This window comes from Typopeltis vanoorti, chromosome 2, assembly GCF_054136105.1.
Source record: "Typopeltis vanoorti isolate ZY-2024b chromosome 2, IOZ_Tvanoo_1.0, whole genome shotgun sequence".
Taxonomy (NCBI): Eukaryota; Metazoa; Arthropoda; class Arachnida; order Uropygi; family Thelyphonidae; genus Typopeltis; species Typopeltis vanoorti.
The window spans coordinates 110,807,526-110,828,635 of record NC_143550.1 but is presented as its reverse complement, the minus strand read 5'-3'; the positions used below and the strand labels follow the sequence as shown (position 1 = coordinate 110,828,635).

General features: G+C 37.2%; 1 protein-coding gene across 1 annotated transcript in view; it reads right to left on the bottom strand.

Moving 5' to 3' along the window:
- Positions 1-21,110, bottom strand: part of LOC150109336 (high affinity cationic amino acid transporter 1-like) — a 219,679-nt gene that overhangs the window by 103,050 nt on the left and 95,519 nt on the right. Inside the window, exon 7 of the mRNA XM_090402146.1 lies at positions 16,067-16,289. Within this exon, the coding sequence (XP_090258272.1) occupies positions 16,067-16,289 (223 nt within the window). The remainder of the gene's footprint in view (positions 1-16,066; positions 16,290-21,110) is intronic.

The following is a 21,110-nucleotide window of genomic DNA, read 5'->3' as shown; positions in this document are numbered from 1 at the left end:
TTTGTTTGGTTTAAAAAATCCATACATAACCAGAAAATGGATATCATTTTTAAAACTAGTACAGCAAACTGGGCAGAGTAAGTTTTTTTTTTTTTTAATTGAAACTCTGTCATCCAACACATTTCAATTTGCTGGTTTTTGTATCCATAATAAAATAACATGATTTGTATCTCTGTATACATAAAAATAAAACTCACATTGTCAGCTAAGATTGGGCAGTGACATTTTCAGACTTAAGGCTGGAATTCACAGGAATGGCCTCTGGAATTAGATGGCAAATGCTTTAATCTAGAAATGTGCATTCACAATGCTAGTAATAAGCCATCTAGTCACTGATCAATAGTCCTTTTCTTCATTGCTACAGTGTGCAACACTTGTTATAGACAAAAATTAGAAACCACTGTAGATCTCTAATTTTTGTCTACAACAAAATAATTTCTCAAATTTAATGATGTTCACCATTTTGTATAGACAAAAATTAGAGATCATTAAGTGTTTAAGTAATAATTTTAATTTAAAAAAACATGATTTATTTTATATTCATTCATTTTAATAAAAAATAATGCAATATTGACAATAAGTTTTAACTGTCAGTGTAGTTGAAGTCATGTTTTTCACCATTAAAACATAGGGTAGTGGACATTATTACTATTAAGAGAGACTTCTAGGGAGTGGGCTCATGGAGGGAGGGAGGCCACATATCACCCACTTCAGCTGTCATATCTTTTCTTGAATTATTTCTTACTATTTGCACTCCTCACCTATAAAGGTAATCCATTTCAATCATACACCACACCATGAGAGAAAAATCTAGCTCTCACCCACTTCTTGAACTGCATTCTTGCTCAATTTCCATGGATGTCCTCTCATCCTTTCCACACCATCCATAAAATGAAAAAAACTCTGATCTAGAATATCAACTGGTATTCTAGATCAGAGCTTCTTAAACTGTGGGTTGCAACCCCAAATGAGGTTGCATAACCAAATATGGAGATCGCGAAAAATTTGGCAACAGTAAAAGGTTTCTGAACACGCAACAACCAAAAATTAATTCAGATTCGAGGCTATTGTTTGTAATTCTTTATGTAAATGGTAAAATTATATGTATACCAAATAACTGTTTTAAAATAAATTTCTTTATGATTTATTATCAGTAAAAGTTTGATTTGTATACCTATTTTATATACCCGGGGTTGCGTAAAAATTTCTTGGGCAAAATGGGGTGACGTAAAAATTTTTTGGGTGAAAAGGGATTGCGAGTGGAAAAAGTTTAAGAAGCATTGTTCTGGATGACCCGAGATGATGCTGTTCTAGATTGTATTCTACAATCTTGTTATCATTCATAACACTCTCCTTTCTTTACAATCTCTCTACAAAAGACCAGACCTGCACACAATAGTCCATATGAGGTCATATTAAGACCTTGTAAGGCAAAATAACTTTCTTATTCTTAAATATCGAAGTCTGTTTCAACACTGTAATTATCCTGTGAGTTATATTTGAAATCTTTGTTATATGATCCTTGAATTTCAGCTTCCTACCTACTAAAATTTCAAGAAGATCCCTAGCCTGATCAGTTTCTTCTAGGACACAGGTGGCAAACCTATGGCACACCCGAGAATTTTGCTGGCACGTCAATGATTTACATATGGTATCCTTTTATATGCTTATAAATTATTCAATTTTTTTTTTAATTGTTACAGTACATACAAGTTACATTTTGTTTTACAGGAGAGAGAGCAGCTATGAAGACATGAATTCTATTGATGTGGTATTAACAAAAGATAACGTGACCCTTTAAAGACAAATGGAACCGACAATTTTTGAGTTGAAATGCTAATTCTCTTCAACCAAATTCCATAGCATCTGTCATAACAACATTCCCTATATATTTCTTAGTATTAAGATATTCATGATGGGATGTCGTTTATCGTTCCGATAGAACTTCTCATTACCAGCGGGCTCTACTCACACAAAGTTTCAACCCTTGGTTGATTTTTATTGCCTTGTTTGCGTTTGAGCCGGAAGGGAAACTCACTCACACAAGCATTATATGGCATGTTTCAATTCGTGGTAGAATTTTATTTGAAGTAAGCCTTTGTGATCTATCATAATGACATTGAGAATTTCAAATGCAATCAAACAAGCACATTTCATATAATTGAAAAATTAGACAAGAGTTTTAGTTAGATACTGTGTTTCCAGTGCAATATATGGTTTTGCTTGCATCTGTACAGCCTAGTTTCTGTGAGAAGGGTACATGTGATTCATTAGTTAGCACCTTTTTATTCCAGCTGTCTCTAATTGCACTATTTGTTGAGAAATATATTACACAGACTGCAAAAGCCTCTGTACCTTACTCAGCGATACAATAAAACTTTTTTTTTTCTTGCATCTACAGTATATAATGGCTGTTGGGGAAGGTGTGTTGTTTTTGTGTGGGAGGTATATATGCAAAACGTTTTAATGTCTTTTTACGTAAAGTGAAATCAGGGGTGCTAGTTATACATGAGGGCAAGTTATATTCGACGGTAAGCATTTCACTGACAAGTCGACATCCTTCTGCTGCTTCCCCTGCTCCGCAGACTTCTATGGTGAATTACAATGCATAAATATTTTTCTCACTACCATTTTTTTTTTTCAAACCAACATCATTAAAATCAATTTAATAATACAATAATCAATTTTATACTGAATAATATAAATTTTTGGTGATCAGAATGGGATATATCAATGAAACTTAATTTAATTTAATGATGTTGGCCTGAGGAAAGTACAATATTGTAGCATTAGTCCTGTGATTGATAACTAATTTAAATGCATACTTTTATATTTCTCAACATAAGTGTACTAATACTCTTTATGATCATTCCATAATTAATTATTAATACTTATTTACAAAAATAAATAGCCAAAAGGCTTCACATCGATGATACAAAATCATATAAATTAAGTTGATGTTAAATCCAACATTAAACGTTAGTTTAATGTATGAAATTTAAAAAAATGGGAACAGTATTTACGAGTAAGTTTGTTGGGACTGGGCCCTCTAATACAGTAAGAATATATATAAAAAGACTAGTGATGGCTATATTATCAATTTTCTCCTCTACATATGCTTGTGGGTCATTATTTTTCTAAATGAATTTTATAAAAGACAGTTTAAGAAATAGAATGACTGATGAATCTCATTCAGCATGTATATTACTAACAGTGACAAAATATGAACCTGATATAAAGCATTTGGCATCTAATGTACAACAGCGAAAATCTCATTAATAAATTGATAATAGGTTGATACTGATTTGTATCCGACAATGTGTATGCCAAAGTATGAGTTCATTTTCATGAAATTCTATGTTAATGTTTAAACTTGTCTCAATAAAATTCTGAAATTAATTTTCCCCTATTAAAAACTTCACGGCACGTCAGCAACTCGATTTGTAAACTTTTGGCACATGCACATAAAAAAGTTCGCCACCACTGTTCTAGGTTATTGCCAGCAAAGGTTGGTCGATTGGTAGAGCCTCTGCTACTAATGGCTCACACAAAAAGTTAAGCAAGTTTGAATGTGGTTAGTAGTTGGAAGGGGATCAATCATTCGTTGCTGTTGGCACACTCTCCCTCAATGAGTCTTTAGACTCCCAGGAGGTGTCACACAATAATAATAATAATAATAATAATAATAATAATAATATTCCCACCAATATAATATGACAGTGGATTTTGCACTACACCAAAGTGCATTCCTTTACATTTAATGTTTGCATTAATCCTTGAATTTCTAGATCAGAGCTTCTTAAACTGTGGGTCGCAATCCCGAATGGGGTTGCATAACCGAATGTGGAGGTCACAAAAAATTTGGCAACAGTAAAAGGTTTCTGAACATGCAACAACCAAAAATTAACTCAGATTCTAGGCTATTGTTTGTAATTCTTTATGTAAATGGTAAAATTATATGTATACCAAAGAAATGTTTTAAAATAAATTTATTTATGATTTATTATCAGTAAATGTTTGATTTGTATACCTATTTTTTATACCTATATACCCGGGGTCATGTAAAAATTTCTTGGAGGAAATGGGGTGACGTAAAAATTTCTTGGGTGAAAAGGGGTTGTGAGGTATTATTATTAACAGTGAATTGACAGTCATTTTCACATGCCCACAATTCCAGCCTATTCCAATCATTCTGAAAATGCTGCATATCAATCCTAATTACCTGTCCATCTTTGCATCATCAGCAAAAAGTTCAATGTCACTTGTCAAGTCCTTCCCAATGTCATTACATTAATGACATTGGGAAGGATTCAATGTTTACATTAATGTAAACATTGAATAACAATGAACCAAGAACAGATCCCTGGCACACTTTTGGTCATTTTTTTTTATATTTTTTTTTTATATTAATCTTTGTACTGGGTATGGGCAGTACTATCCTTACATCATGTCCAGACATCTCGTCCAACTTGATATAAGCCTAATCATTTACAAGTGTTTTACCCTATACCTGTTCTAGTTATCATTGTAGTCATTCTCTGGTGGCAACACCATGCCACCAGTGTGTCCTGTAGGGCCCTCAAGGAAAGAACTTTTATATCCTTCTGTGTAAACGCAAGCTGTTTTAAGTCCTCATATCTATCTGCGCTCCATAAGCCATGTAAAGAGATGGTGGCACTGGAACAACCTCGGAGTTTCCCCATGCTCCTCCCATATCTTACTAACTAGATCTTGGTTACTCCTATAATAGTTTACTTTATTATGGCTATAGGGAACCCTGTTCTCACCACCTGGGCATCAACTACCCAAATGTCACTATCTCTTTTAATCACTAAGTCTGGCTTATGCAAACCCACGGAGGTCTTATAATGCAGTTCCACCACGGTTTCCCAACTTTTGTTCTTAAAGAGGTTGCTCAGAATGGAGACCACAGCATCATGCCTTCGCACGCAGACTCCATGGGTGTGGAGGCAACACTGAGCTATATGAGACAATGTCTCACTGTAGTGGCAGCCAGCCCTACAGTTTGAGTCGTCACTACCCAATCGAGCTGTGAGGGCTCGAGTGGGCAAGGCATTGATCCTTGTCCTGATAAGGTCAAAATACTCGAACCCAGGGAGCAGTCTGATGCCATCCCTTACCCAATCATGCTGGGGAGGTACCAGATATGACTCTTTTAAAGGAGCACCATCTACAGAACAGTGCAGCAGAGATGCCCATCTCTTGTGTTCTGTGGGTGCTGACTCAATTAAGGTACCTTGATAATGGGACCAGCCTTTAGCAGTCCTAAAGTCTTCTTGTATTAATGAGCTATAGAAAGCCTCTCTGCAGATAGGGGAAGAAGATAGTTCTAACTTCACGATTCTGGACAGCTGCAGGCATGGGATCAGCCATCTTAGTGATGGAACCCTGAGCCTGCCGTCCTTCACCCTCGCATGGAAATATGCAGTAGGGGTGTCAGGCGGCAGTTGGAGCCATGATCTCATGGCTGAACGGATAGCCCTGTCCATTCAGGACAGTACCAAGATATATGTCCTACCAAGCACCAACTTGTGGTAAAAGTGAGGTAGGAGATAGTGGGAAAGGAGAAAAGTCTTTGCTGGGCCTTGAGAGGAACTTTCCTCAAAGAAGCGATCCCAGTTTCTAGGATAGAAGGGGCAGAAGACCTTCCCTTTAGGGTGAACATAATACTGAGGTGGCATGCAAGGCCTCCCGTGCAGGGAAAACTATAGTTTCGATAGTAGAACAAGATCATCTGCAAAGACCAGAGCATTAAAGGAAGAAGCACCTAGTGAGTAGCCTATATGGCTAGGAAGAGAGTGAAGAAACTCATCTATGACACAGTTAAAGAAAAGGGGAGATAGAGGATCACCCTGGTGAATGTCCTGCACTGGGGGGATAGAAGTCACACAGGATCCTGTAGTAATAGTGATGGTGCTACCCAAGTATAACTCCATAACATAGGAAAGAAAGGGTTCTGGACATCCAGCAATAGACAGCGCTCGAAGGAGAGCAAGAAGGGAGACGCTATCAAATGTCTTTGGCAGGTCCAGCGTTGTCATATATAGAGGCTTAAGGCGGCATCGGGAATCAGAGAGAGAAGAGAAGAAAGAAGATATATATTCTCGGTACAGCCAAAGGGACAAAAGCTCTCTGTCTATAATCATGCTGTATATGTTGCTAAAGTTGTTTAAGATTTTATGATAAAATCTAAGTATCACGGGGGGGGGGAGGAGATGGTAATAGGTCTAAAGTCTGATGCACGGCTTGAAGTTTCTTTCTTCGGAATGAAGATAGTTCTTGAAGCACATAGGTATGGTGGTATTGCTTTACAAGAAAGGAGAATGTCCAATAAGTCTTGAAGAATTTTCAATGGCACCTTCCGAAGCCTAGCCGCAGAAAAGCAATCAAGTCCGGAGGCGGAGAAATTGGATGGAAGAGCTGCTTTGATCTCCTGGATGGAGACAGGCTGGTATATTTGAAGGGCAGGAATGGACCTCAATATCGTAGGTTGGTCTTCATCAGGGAAGTGTGGAGGTGGAGCAGAAAAGACTGTATTCCAGAATTTAACAAAATCATCATGTAAGTCTGCTAGAGGTGGAGGGGAAGCACCATCAAGAATGGTCTTGGCACATTGCCCTCTATTCTTTTTATAGAGGGCCAGCATAGCTGCACAGGCCCTCTTCCTCTGCTTCCTATTTAACAAAGTCATTGTAGAATGAGATGTAGGCTGATGTTGACGAGGCATCAAGTGTTTGGAGAATTCAGCATGGAGGTAGTCATTTAACTGATCTGTGATATCCATTCCCAATAGGTGAGTCTTACATCTTACAGACTTACATCCCTCATATACCACTTTTTGGTATCTGTCAGTCAGCCACCATCCTCTTATCCACACTCTTTTATTATCCAGTCCCATATTTTCCAATTTATGCTAGTCTTTAATGCTATATGTGTCAAAAGCTTTAACACAGTCCTAAAGTATTATGGTATATCCATTTCCCTTATCTAACTCAACAATAATTTTATCATAAAATGTGAGCAAGCTGCTCAAACATGACCTTCACTTAGTAAACTCATGCTTTTCATTGCAAAGTGTCAATTTTCTGTCAACCCATTTCTGTATGCAAGCCCTTAGCAACTTTTCCAAAATTTTCACCACCAATCCAGAGATCATGATTATGTTAATAGTTAGACACATCACTCTTTGCACCAATCTTGTGCAATGGGATTATCGACATTCTTTCCACTGCTGTGGAATCTTCCTTGTTCTCAGACTCAAATTACACAGCCTAGTAAAGAAACAGCCAGTTAAGCTGAGCACTCTTTTAGCATTTTAGCATCTGTGCTGATATCCCATCAGCTTCTATTGCTAAATTCTTATTCAGTTTGTGCAATGCAACAGCACTAGTATCTCTTCCTCATACACCTGAGTTTCTTCATCTAGCCCTCCTACTGGCCAAGGTGGATGAAATAGCAAGACCACCCCCAGAATTTTTCATGGATCAAAACTTCATCGGCATTCTATCTTTTATCAAGTATTTACCCTCCTCTGCTGTTAATCCCCTAACGGCGATTTTTGAGCCATTAGGGGGTTAACTGTGGTCGAGCGACTTTTGAGTCACTTGTCTTTACATGTACTGTGTTACTTGGAATTTTCTTCATTGTACTAGGATATAGAAGTTTCACATCTGCCAAAATAAATAATCAATCCTGAAATGACCACAGATCAGCCTTTGCAATGAATATATTTTAGTAATAGTAAATTTCCTTCACTTTACTGATAATATAGATTCTTTTTCACGAATTTTCAAATGTTTGTTTACATATAAAATATTATGTCCAATATTTATATTTTTAAATAACATTTAGTGAAATAAATATGACATTTTGCTTTCTTTCTTTGCAAAATACTTTATATGGATTGTCACATTTCAATTTTAGGAACGAATTATTTTTTTCTCTTTTTTTTTATGAACAACAAATGATTATAAACTGATTTACTCGGTTTCTAATACTGTGTCTTTTTTTAGTATCAAAAATTTATACCTGATGGTATTTTATCGGACTCTTCGCCCCCCTCTTTTGCTTAATATTGCAACAGATTTTTTTTTTTGTAGGATGCACATTACTATAATATCCCATGCTTAATCATTGTAGATATGTTGAAAATATAATAGGAAGGATATCCAGTATGGAATGATTCAAAATTTATGCTCATTTTTAGGATTTTTTTACCGCAACTCCCCCCCCCCTCCTGTCCTGGAACTGAGTTGCATAACTACTTTAAATTTCTACAGCTTTGAAAGCTTTCAGAGAGTATTCAAAATCTCTATCTATTCAATCTCTTAGATTACTCTTTTGAGAAACACAAGACAGAAAGTTTCTGAGAAGTCGCACTAAATTGCCTCAAGCAAGAATGTCTTGTTTCGTTTTCAGTTGTTCAGATATCCTAACACAGAAAAACTGATGTTTCTTTTACAGGCTGATGCAGTATTTTTTTTGCCAAAAATGATTTCTTTATTTATAGTGATTGGTTTCACTTTTATTATTGAAAAATTCTAAATTATTTGATACAATTATATTGAAAAAAAAATTACTGCTATTGCTGCTGCTGCTCTTGTTTGTCATCTCACAAATGAATTGTATATTGGGTATACTTTCTAATATTCCTTTCTTCCCAGTAACAAGTTGTAGACTAACGGAGATTACTAACCCCTCCCCCACTGGGAACCAGAACAAAAAAATACGCCCAGCAGGCAGCACACTAAAGTGCCTAGTGCAATAACTGAATATTTTACAGGCAGAAATTCCTTGTTTTGTTTTTCCATGATTCTGATTGATTAGCAGACATTCGAAGCCTATTATTCTGATATTGCATTTGTAGGATGACAGTGTTTCTAAGTATTAATTTCCCCTATTACCCAATGTCACATAACTTCCCGATTTATAATAATAAGGAAATAATGTTTATTTTCTTATTTATAATTTGCTAATTTATAATAATCAAAACTTAGTTTCTGTGTCAAAAAATTAAATATTATGTGGAACAATTATTATGGAAAAATCATGAATTAAATAAAAACTATACCTATGTTTCCTAAGAGAAGCCTGTGTAGCTCAGTGGAAGTTGCACTTGTGTCCTCCGCTCGAAGTTAGACCTAGGTTCAAGTCTAGTCACCGACTGGAAGAACTTTCTCTAAGCCTATCTTCGACCAGTTCCCGAGTTAGTTGATCTCTGGCATGGACAAGTGGGTTTTTCCCTCCCGGAAACTCGGTTTTAGTCCCGTAAACTCAAGAAAAATCGACCGTAGTACCCACATCGTTTCAGATAGTAACATATCCTGTTAGGGTTAGGCACCAAGAGATGGCAGCACTTGTTTGCCAGCCTCTTCATCAGTGGCTGCTATAATTAGTGATAGACATGGGCCAGCTATCTCTGATTAGCTACCGGTGGAGATTGAACTGCCCACTCAGTCTCCAAAAGCTACATAGGGTATAAAGGCCTCGCCTACTCCCTATTAGGGAATAAAAGGTGTTAGCTGATTTTTTTTATGTTTCATAAGAGTTTTCAGGTGTGTGGTAGTGTTGCAGCGAGAGGGAGGGGGTGTAAAACTATCAAAGTCGAAATAAAGTTCAATTCTATTGTGAAAATATGAAATTTCACATTTGCACATATACATATTTTGTATCAGAGAATATGCACAAAAGTATCGCTTACTTTAAAATTGGAGAAAAATATATAAACTAGCAGAAAATATATACTGTACATATCAATTTAAATAATTATCGTTTATTTCATTTTATAAAGACCGATTATACAGGGAAACCAAAAAGGCAAAAGTGCAAAGAACAGTAGATTGCTATATTTTGAAAAAACTTAGTGATATGATATGACAAAATTACACAAAAACATTAAACATTGGTTCTCCAACTCAAAGCAATATTTAAGTGAAGATAGTAGGCAAGGATTTATAGTTTGTTCTGGAATTATAAACTGCACAATAAAAAGAGAAAATAAAAATAATTTCTATATTTTTAGTCTTTCTAATATAACTAACAGTCAAGTTGCCCAGCATAAAACAAGGAACTGCGTTTCTTGTTATAGAGAACTGAGACTCGGCTTCTCAAGATAATCTGTTTAAGTGTTCTCTACAGCGTGAAGGATTATCTCACCTTCTAAAGGAGAGAATAGCCAAATTGCACTTCTTATCCATGTTCTTTCAACAGGTGTATTGAATCGTATCCAGATTTAGCTGGACATATATATATACGTCCTGGCCGGGTGGAGGGCTAGAGAAGATTTAGCAGTGAACTCAATGTTGTACATACCACACTGATAGCTTTTAGCAAAATGGGCACTCATTAGTTTAACAATCTCTTTCTCTTTTGAATCTGTCACCAGCACACCATCTGCATTCAGTAGTTATTCTCTCATACACATTCTTTCTCTTATTTGCAGCATAATTCTTTTGGGTTATATTTAGATTACAGAGACAGTTTTTTCTTTTCGTACTCATAATTAGCTTTCCGTATACAATCTTAATTCCTGACATCATCCTTATTATGTACAAAGGCATTCTTTCAACATCATCTTTTTCTTAAGAATCTCTTGATTAATAAGACTGCATATCCATTTCACTCCCATCCTATTTATTCTTCAAACTCAAAGGTCACATACTGATATGGCACCATTTAAGCATTTTTTAAATACTTCCCCTGCACTGCCAATATCCTTCTCATCTAGCAACTGATACCATAGATAGAATATTACATATTCCTCAAATGGTCATAATTTCCTGCATTATAGTTCAGCATGTAGCCTTTTCTAAAAGGAACATTCACAAAAACTGGCACTTCCCAAGTCATTACAGCATGATCACCATCACCAACTGGAGGCAGAATAATCAGGTCTTTAACTGAACCCCACCCACCTACATACACACACACCAGGATGCTATAATCAGATCTAAAACTCTTTGACCTCGCGTTTCTTCTGTCACATACTGTTGAAGAAGTTGTCTTGCAACAGCTCAATCAATTCAGCTTCATTTTTCTCATGAGATTTTACCACTACCCAATCAATGTTTGGATAATTAAAGTCACCCATAACAATTAATTGTTTAGGACCATCATGTTTATTTGGTAATGCATTTTGTCATCACTAGCAACTGATCCTCTAGGTCTGTAACAGAATCCCATCATATATATGATCTTGTTAGATTCCACCTTACAACAGATGGCTTCAAACTCATTGCACATGCAAAATTATTACTAGTATTGCAGTCATAGCTTTCTACCCTAAGTGGACGCGAATCATCCATTATCATTAGCAACAACCCCCCCCTTCTCTCCTGTCTATTCTTTCTAAAAATGCTGTACCCTTTACACATGATACAAGTTAGCATATAGCTAGGTTTCACTAATTCCTACAATATGAGGTCCAATGTATTTGCCAAGGCAACAAACTATGCCTTTGTTTCTGATACTCTTTGCATTCATGTTACAGACATAAGTTATCTGTATTCTTTTTTTTTGTATACCCACTTCTGTAGTCTGCATGACCTGGTTGAACAACTTGCAGACAGGTGGTATGGTCACTTAAACAGAATGGGCGAGGAAAGATTAGCAAAGCAAGTGTTCTCTGCCAGGTTGGCAGCAAAACAACCCAGAGGAAGACCAAGATATAGGTGGATTGATACGGTACAAAGTGCCTTAGACGATAGAAATATAAGATCTGATAATGTTGGAGTCTTGACAAGTAACAGACTGATTTGGAGGAAAATTGTAGATAGGAAGTTAGTAATGGTGTAATTTTTTTCGTGTGGTATTATCATATCCTGTACACCCCTTGAGGGTACATGGCAGGAATTTGATGATGATGATGACACAGTTATATAACATGGTTGCTCTTATGCACTGACTCATGCCATTCCTCCTGTCTTAATTAATTTTGGTATTACTACAGCATAGCTGGGACAGTGGTTCTACCTCAAAGAAGTCATGGCAAACGTATGCATCCATCTGGTCCAGATGAAATTGGCAAAAGCAGTAAGAGAATTGATAGGTATCAGTGGATATGCCAGACTTCACTGAGAGAGGTACTGGTCCAATTCGGTCACTATTTCCATGTAGGCATGACACCTTTTTATTTAGAAGTGTGTGCATTGTATAATCTTTGTAATTTTTTTTTCAAAATTCAAGCTATAGATCCAGCTTTATGAGGAATTAAATGGTAGGTAAGTGGGAAAGTGTGGTGCTTATATCACTGAAACAATTCTCTTTCTGAAATCTTGGAAAAAGCTTAAATTATATTAAAATACCACACCTCAAAAATTCAAATAAGTTGGCCTGCATGGCTAAGCTAACAACATACTCACTCTCTAACCAACAAGCAGTAGGTTCAAATTACACTGTGGATATAGATTTTAAGCAGTAAACGAATGTCATTTACTGCTTATAAAGACAACTTACATTTACAAAGATAACTCCCACTAAGGAAGACTGAATTGGTTTGAAAAAGTTTCGTGTTTGGCATCTAGAACAGAATTCCATATTATCTAACTCTGGACCACTCAGGGTATTAATACAATATATATATATATACTGCTTGGAAAGAAGTCAACAGATACCCCATAGGCAAGGTACATTATACCATGTAATGAGTCACATGTTTGTAGCTAATATAAATTGGAGGAATATGATGCTTCCAAGTCAGTGCAACTGTGAATGCAAAGTACCAGGCATCGATTGAAACATGAATCTACAAAAACATTCAGAACCAAGGCTCACAACATGGGTTTCAATGTAGCATGCAATATGCAAGCTCCACTTACCCAAACCAACATGCAAAATCGTCTTCAGTGGTGCAAAAAACATATACAGTAACAATTGAATGTGTTGGATGCCCAGTGAATGTCTCTTACCAAAGTGTGTAATCCCCAACTATGAAATTCAGAGGTGGTAGTGTGATCATATTTTTCATGGTTTGGCCTTGGACCTCTGTTTGTGGTATCATGAACAGTGAACACCAAGTATCTGAACATTGCAATGTTTCCTACTTTGTGGCAATTCTATGGAACTGGCTATTGTCTCTTTCAGTCATAAAGCTGCTACTGCAACTGCATGGTTTGTGGACATGAATGTTTGCCACACTTTACTGGCCTCCACAGATCCCTGATCATAACCCTATTGAACATCTGTGGGATGAATTGGAGAGTTACGTGAAGTCAAGAGACTTCTGTCCCACAACAGTCCAGGACTTCATTACATGCCTACAGGAAGAATGGTCGTCCAAAATTCCTATTTATCGCTATTATACACTTGTGGAAAGTATGCCCCATAAGATTGCTGTAGTCATTGCAACAAAAGGAGGTCCTACATCTATATTAAGGTGGGCACAATGGCTGTTTAGAGCCTCTGTAGCTCAGTTGGTATAGACGAACCCCTTTGGTCAGAAAGACCCAGTTCAATTCACATCAGCGATGTGAGAAACCTTTATTTAGTCTTTAATGATGAAAGGGGGTGCATTAGCCAGTCTCATACAGAGGTAGGGTTTTTTCATCGAGAAACTGGAGTTTTTTGTCCCTCAGATGCATTATAATTTGTCGTGAACCCCTCATTAGGGGACTCTAATCAATCAATCATGGCTGTTTGTTCCTCACATAATGGTGTCCATTGGCTTCTTTTCAAGCAGTGTGTATATATGTTTCATGGTTCCATCAAGAAGCACATAGTTCATACAGGTCGATACATTCAACCAACAAAGTGCCTCCCCAAATCATCACCTCTACCATAAGTGTCCCTTTCATGGATATTAGAAGGATAATAGCATGTCCCTGGTTTTCTCCAGAACAGGGCATGCCTAGTACTGTTTTGTAGAGCAAACTGGGACTTGTCTGTAAACAATTCCCCCCCACCTCCCCCTTACTGGTCTTGGGTCCAGTTGGAGTAGAGCTTAGCCCATTTCAAGCAATGTCCCTGTAGTATGGGGATAGAAGCATGCAGACTACAAGTCTGCATGACCACCCTTGTGAAGCCTTCTATACATAATGGAAGCAGATGGCAATGCTCCTGTAGCCATCTTGTTTGCAATACCTTGTTTGTATTTGCATAGGATGAATCTAATCTTTCACCAAAGGATTCCCAAGCCTTCTGCTTTGCCGTCTACTGCCTCAACAGCAGCTTTTCATGCCTCAGTGTACCGGAAACGCATCTCAGGTGACTTGACCCTAAGCCATGTTAGGTAGGCCTCCTTTTTTTGCCCAGACAGCTTTTTGGACCTCTTGGTTCCACCAAGGTGTCCTTTTCTCACTGCCCGTCGCCATGCCGACCCGCTTTCTGCCACAGCACGAGAGTGCAGAGGCAGTGACAGCTGTTCTGAACAGCTCCCACTCCTCCTCCTCCTCAACATCTGCAGTATGTCTGGGAATCTCTTTGAACCTGGAGGAGATGTTATCTGTAAATTTCTTCCTCACAGCCTCATTTTCCAATACCTCCCATTTCACGTGGTATAGCTGCTTAGGGCTACCAGCATTGATGGTATCATTTGGTTTCTGTAGCCATAGAGTGCAGACAACAAGGTGGTGGTCAGTTGACAGTTCTGCCCCTCTCCTCACACGAACGTCCAGCACTGAGGCAAATAGGTCTGTTGAGACTATAAAGAAGTCAATCAGAGCCCTTTGTCCAAGGGTATCCCTGTACCAGGTATACTTATAGACTTCTCGGTGCTGGAAGAAGATATTCATTATGGACAAGCTGTTAGTACGGCAGAAATCCAATAATTTCAACTCATTCGTGTTAAGGTCAGGGTCTCTGTTACTCCCAACCACACCCCTCTGTTTGGTCATCTGTTTGGCTCTATATCTAAATTGGCCTAGCTCCCACTAATGAGACCTCAAGAAAGGTAGAGACTAGTACAGGTGGTAACTTTTCTTATAATGCAAAGCAACACACACACATCCAAAACAAAGTGTGCTGAATATTATGGGATACCATGTAATTTGATGTGACATTATCTGTCACTATATACAAGTAACCTAACTGTGAAGATACTTCACATGCAATCTTTCTTTGCTCACACTTCACAATTCAATAAAGGGTTAAAATAAGAATATAATTTCTCATATAATATAATTTATCTTGCAACCAAGTGAAAAATTTTTCTATTAGACACTTATCATGCTTGCTAATGCTCTTGATCCTTTTCTACTGAAATGCAGTCCATTGCTATTAAATAGTTCTCTTCTTTAAAAAAAAAAAAATAATAAATTTCATCCATTAAACAGCTCTACACATGTTTAAAGCAGTTTTTTTTTTCTTTTCTAATTTTAAAACAGATACAGCCTTTTTATTTTTCCCTTGATATCCTGCTTAGGCATGACTGAATAATTTGATGTGCAAACTAAGCTCTATTCTTCTTAAAGATATAACTATCCATTTTTTATTATTATTAAACCGCCACAGAGTCAAAAGATTCATTGCGGGAGGTCCCATTTGATGATCTTTCTTCGTTGGTAATTTCATTCATGCTCGCATGAATAATTGCTATATGTCTGTACCTTAGAATCCAGTCTATCTTTCATTTTCTAAATCCCTGCTTTTGGCAAAAATATCGCATCTGTTCAAGCTGCCTTCTTTGCATAATATATTTCCAGCTTCTCTTATCAGGATCCAATTAATATTAGTTTGTCACTCATCTTATTGTTTGATTTGATGCAGGCCTGTGCACAAACTGGCTGCTTCCCCTTGCAAAGCAGAGCTTTTTTTTATATATACCACCCAACCTCCAAGAATAGCCATGCCATTACCATTATTTAAAAAATAGAAATGACTACAAAAATTATAAAAAAGTAGGACGTGTATAAGCATTTATGAATTTGATGCAAAGCAGATATAATCATAGTAAGGAGTGAGCCGAATTGATTAATTCAGTCTCTAATTTTTTTCTTAGAGACTATGTGTGTGCACACACAAAAGCATGTGCAAATATAAAGTTTACTAAATAAGCTTCAAGATACCATTACAGTTTTTATATGATATATGATATAAATAATCAAATATCTACCTAGTAGAAAGTCCTGCTAAAGCTCCAATATTAATAATCCACCTTGCAAGTGGATACTCTGCTCTTTGAAATACATATGGTAATGGTGCTTGGTGGTTTTGATCAAAATATGGCCACATTAATGTCTCAACAGTTGCTACTCCAAAGTAAGCCAAAAAGACACAAAAGAGTGATACTACAATACCAAATGGAATGGCTGTTTGGGGATTTCTCACTTCTTCACCTGAAATAAATTTAAAGTAATGAACACAAAACCAATAGGCAACATTAAACTATGTTTAAATAGTGAAGTCATTACTAAAATGAATATATCAAAAACGAAAAAGATTAAGTAGTGTTCTTATGGAAAAAATCACAAAGTTACTTTAAACTAGGTAATGCTAATGGACTACACCAACATTCATGCATAACTGAAGAATGTTTGGGTGCTTGTTCCTCAGTCATAATTTCAGTTGATATATATATATATAAGTCAAAAATATGACTATTTGCTTGATTTAATGAGCTGTTACTACTACTCTCATCACTAGTAATAATAATGATGATGCCATTTGATCAATTTTAAACAGGTTTCACCTCTAGGATACAAAAAACCTTCATCAGGACTTTTCAACAAAAGATGAGTTCGTTGGTCTCAGATTTTCAATTCTCTCAGTGGTATCAGTTACATGTTCTCTAACAAAATGGTCAGAGAATGTGCAACTGACACACACACAAAAAGATTATGTAAGACTGGAATAATCACCTCCATCATAACATTAATTAGGTTCGCAGGAAGCCAAGACATTGACTGTGACAAGCCATGGTGATGGTTTTGTTTAATAATTATAATTGCAAATGCTGATGTTTAGTGACCAAAAGTCAATTAATGGCTAAATTTCTAATCATTAACACTCAGTAGTGTTAATGATAAGAATCATTATAATCTCCATTAATGTGAGACTAACTCTTACAAACTCAGAATAGCTACTAATAGCCATTCTGAGTTTCTGAATAGCCATTCCCAGAAATTCACCTGAGATATTATAAATGGCCAAGTTTCAAAAATAAATGAATCTCTTGGAATTAGCCAAGACTGGAAAAATGAGGTTTTCATTCTTATATGTACAATTAACAATTAAAATTCTAATGAATTAATTGCAATATATCAAAATATATCAAACAGATAAAGTGATATTAAAGCATTATTTCACACTTATTCTATTGTGTGAAATAATAGAACAGGCCTGGTTCAGTAAGTGGATAGCATATCCGCTCTCCAGCCAAAAGGCTGCGAGTTCAAATCCTTCCATGGGCATGGATGTTTGTAATTGTCTGTGGAAAATACCAGTGGTGGTCAGGGGTAGGTGATGTTGATGTAGTTGCGATTGCCCTCCCTCGATGAGTCCTTGGACTCCCTGGAGGTGTCAAATAATAATAATAATAATAATTATTATTATTATAAACTCAAGGAGCTATACAACCTCATCCAGAGCAGGCATTTACAAAAAACCCATGACCTGTTGGTTGGAGAGCAAAAGTCATCCATATTTTAAACCCAAGTTTCTAAAGGAGTGTGTGTCATTATTCTGACTGCACTACACAGATTTAAATCACAATTAATCTTTCTGACCAAAACCAAACTATTAACTTCTTTACCAAACTACTCAATTTGACTTTTCACACAATCAAACAATGATTCTTTCTGCTCTGAAAAGGGGATGGGCTAGATCACATATGTGAATTTCTGATACTAACACAGAATCTCCTCTATTTTTATACTTAGTATAAAAATAATGGATATTTATTATCTTTCATTTTAATGTTTCCTTTTAAACTGAAATTTTAGGCCTTTTTTTCTGATTAAATAGAATCCCTCACCCCACTTTATTTTTTTAGTCTCATCTACTACACTTTATACAAGCCCAACTTTGAAATAGTAAAGAAAAGTCACTTCTTGCAAAAACTTCAGCATGCACAATTACAACTGGTTTCCTTTTCCCACTTCTATTAATCTAGCTGGAAAAAAATTATTATTATACAGTATTTCCATGGAGTCTGGAGACTTATTATGGGAGACCCACACTAACATTTATATACACAACATTTACCTTACACTCATTCACTGTAAGGGCACTAACAACTAATTCTGACAATCCATTCCACTTATTCACCACTCTCAATGTAAAAAATCTAGTCTGCACACCTTTATTTATCGCACTATTACATGAGTTCCAAAGATGACCTCTAGTTCTCTGACTATTTGTCATGAGGCAGGTTAGTCAAATATAACTGAAATTATTTAAAAAAAAAATTATTAAAGAATAGCAGTAGAGGAGAGGGAATGAGAGAGACCTATGGGAATGAAAGAAGAGGAGAGAATGGAAACAATAGGAGAGAGGGAATGGTAAGAGGTATAATGTATGGCGACTCAATGATCCGTGGTGTTCAAGATAGGATGCGTGAGGAGTGCTTGGCAGGAGGAACAATAGAAAGGGTGGCTATGGCAATTAAGAGAGGTGAAAGAGTGGATGAGATGATTGTGATGGTAGGAACAAATGACTCGAGTGGTAATGTAAGTTGGGAATGAGAGATATGAGATTTTTGCTTGAGGCTGTACGGAAGAAGACCGAAAGAGGAAAAATAGTGTGCGTGTTGCCTAGGTATGATAATAACGAGCTGAGCAGAAGAGCGGTGATATTGAATGGCATAATAGCGAGAATGTGTAACAAGAGAGGACTGGGATATGTGGATGCTTAGAGTGCGTTTGAGGAAAGAGAGGAATTGTATGCGAGAGACTGCTTACATTTGAATCAGGAAGGACGTAGGCATCTGGAGAGATTACTGTTCTGAATGAGTCAGTGTGTCCCAGGGAGGATGATAGCAGGGGTGGCCTCTTGTGGGAATGGATACTTGGGAGAAGGGAGACAACATCAGGTAACACTGAGCACAGTGGAGTCTAGAGGGGATAATGCTGGATATAGAAACAATGGCATTTATATGCTTTATACCAATGCCAGGGGTATCCGGAATAAGGGAGAGGAATTGGTGGCGCAGATAGCATCAGCCTGGCCAAAAATTATTGGGATCACTGAGACATGGTTGACAGAAGAGGATATAATAACAGGAATAGAAGTTGCTGGGTACAGCATTTTTCGGCAGGATAGGAGGGGAAAGCGTGGTGGTGGGGTACTGCTTATGATAAGTGATGACTTATGTCTTCTAAGAGTGGAGGCTTTGGAAGGCAGTGAGACAAATGATTTTGAGAGCATACGGTGTGAGGTAGAGGTGGGCAAGCCAGGATATTTAGTGGGGTGTTGCTACAGACCCAGGAGCACAGAGGATGGGGACAAGGAGATGTTTAGACAGTTAAGTTTGGCAAGTGAAAGAAGAATGATTGTTATGGGAGATTTTAACTACAGTAGTATAAATTGGAGAGAAAAAGATGCATGTAGCAATAGGGGAATGGAATTTCTAGAATTCTTGAGGGACAAATGTCTTAGGCAACATGTAACAGAGGGAACAAGAGGTTCAAGAGTTTTGGATTTGGTTATAGCATCAGAAGAGTTGATAATAACTGAGATGACATCTCTCCCACTAGTTGGAGAGAGTGGCATATGGTTTTGACTTGGAAAATGAATAGACATGCAGGAGTATCAAAGAGACAGGAACTTATGTGGAATTAAAAAGCAGGTGATTATAATAGTCTTAGACGTCAACTTCAGGAAGTTTCATGGAGGGAGGAATTGGAAGGCTGGGATATCATTAGTGCGTGGGAAATTGTGAAAGAATATTTGTTAGCAGCAATGGTAAGTTGTATACCACGAGTGAGGAAGAGGACACAATTTGGAGTAAAGTGGATGATAAACAATATTAAACAGGAATTGCATGCAAAAAAGAGGCTATGGAAGAGATATAAGGAGACAGGTGATGAGTAGATGCATGAAGAATATAAGACACAGGCCAGAAGAATGACTAGTGTGGTAAGGAAAGCGAAACTGGAATATGAGAGGAGATTGGCCCTAAGATCCAAAGAAAATCCTAGGGAATTTTTTAGCTATGTGGCCAGTAAGAGGAGAAATGACTGTGGAAGAATGATATTGTGGGATAAAAATGGGAATAGAGTGACCGATGCAGAGGACACTTTATTGGAGTATTTCATCCTAGAGGAGCCAGTTTTAATGCTAGAGGGATAGGGCAGGTTCGAAGTTTAGAGGTACAGGAGGAGAGTGTGTTTCAGATACTGAGTACTCCGGATGTCAGTAAAGCTTTGGGAGTGGATGGTATTTCACCACAAGTTTTGAGAAAATGTGCTATGGAACTGACAGTGCCTTTAACCTGGCTTTTCAATGAAAGTCTGGCTATGGGAAAGGTGCCCAGGGAATGGAAGGAAGGTAAGATAGTGCCATTGCATAAGGGTGGTAACAGACTGGAAGTGTCTAATTATAGGCCAGTTTGTGTGTCATCAGTAGTTGTTAAGATCTTGGAGAAAGTAGTGAGGGACCGTATACAACACTGGGCAGATGAGGGTAATGTTATCTGTGAGAGTCGACATGGATTTGTGAAGGGATGCTCTTGTTTTAGCAATATGCTAGCCTTTTATAATAACGTTACAAGAACATTAGTTGAGGGAAAGGCATATACTGCAATTTTCTTAGACTTAGCGAAGGCATTTGACAGGGTGCCACATGATAATAGCCACATGGTTGATAGGCGGAGGAGGGGAGATATGATTGAGACATTCAAATTATTGAAGGGTTTCTATAAAATTAATTCAGAAGATATTTTTGAGAACAGGGCTGGTTGTGGGAGGACTAGGGGACATCCATGGAAACTGGGCAAAAGTGTGGTTAGTAAAGGTGTTAGAGCTGGGTTCTTTACTTTTAGAGTAGTGAATGAGTGGAATGCGCTCCCTGAGTCTGTGGTGGATGCTGTGACAGTGAATGAGTTTAAGGCGAGGTATGATAGATACTGTATGAATGTCGAATAGTTGTGATGAAAATGATTTGGGGCCTCCCTCGATGAGTCTAATGACTCCCTGGAGTTGCCCGTAATAATAATAATA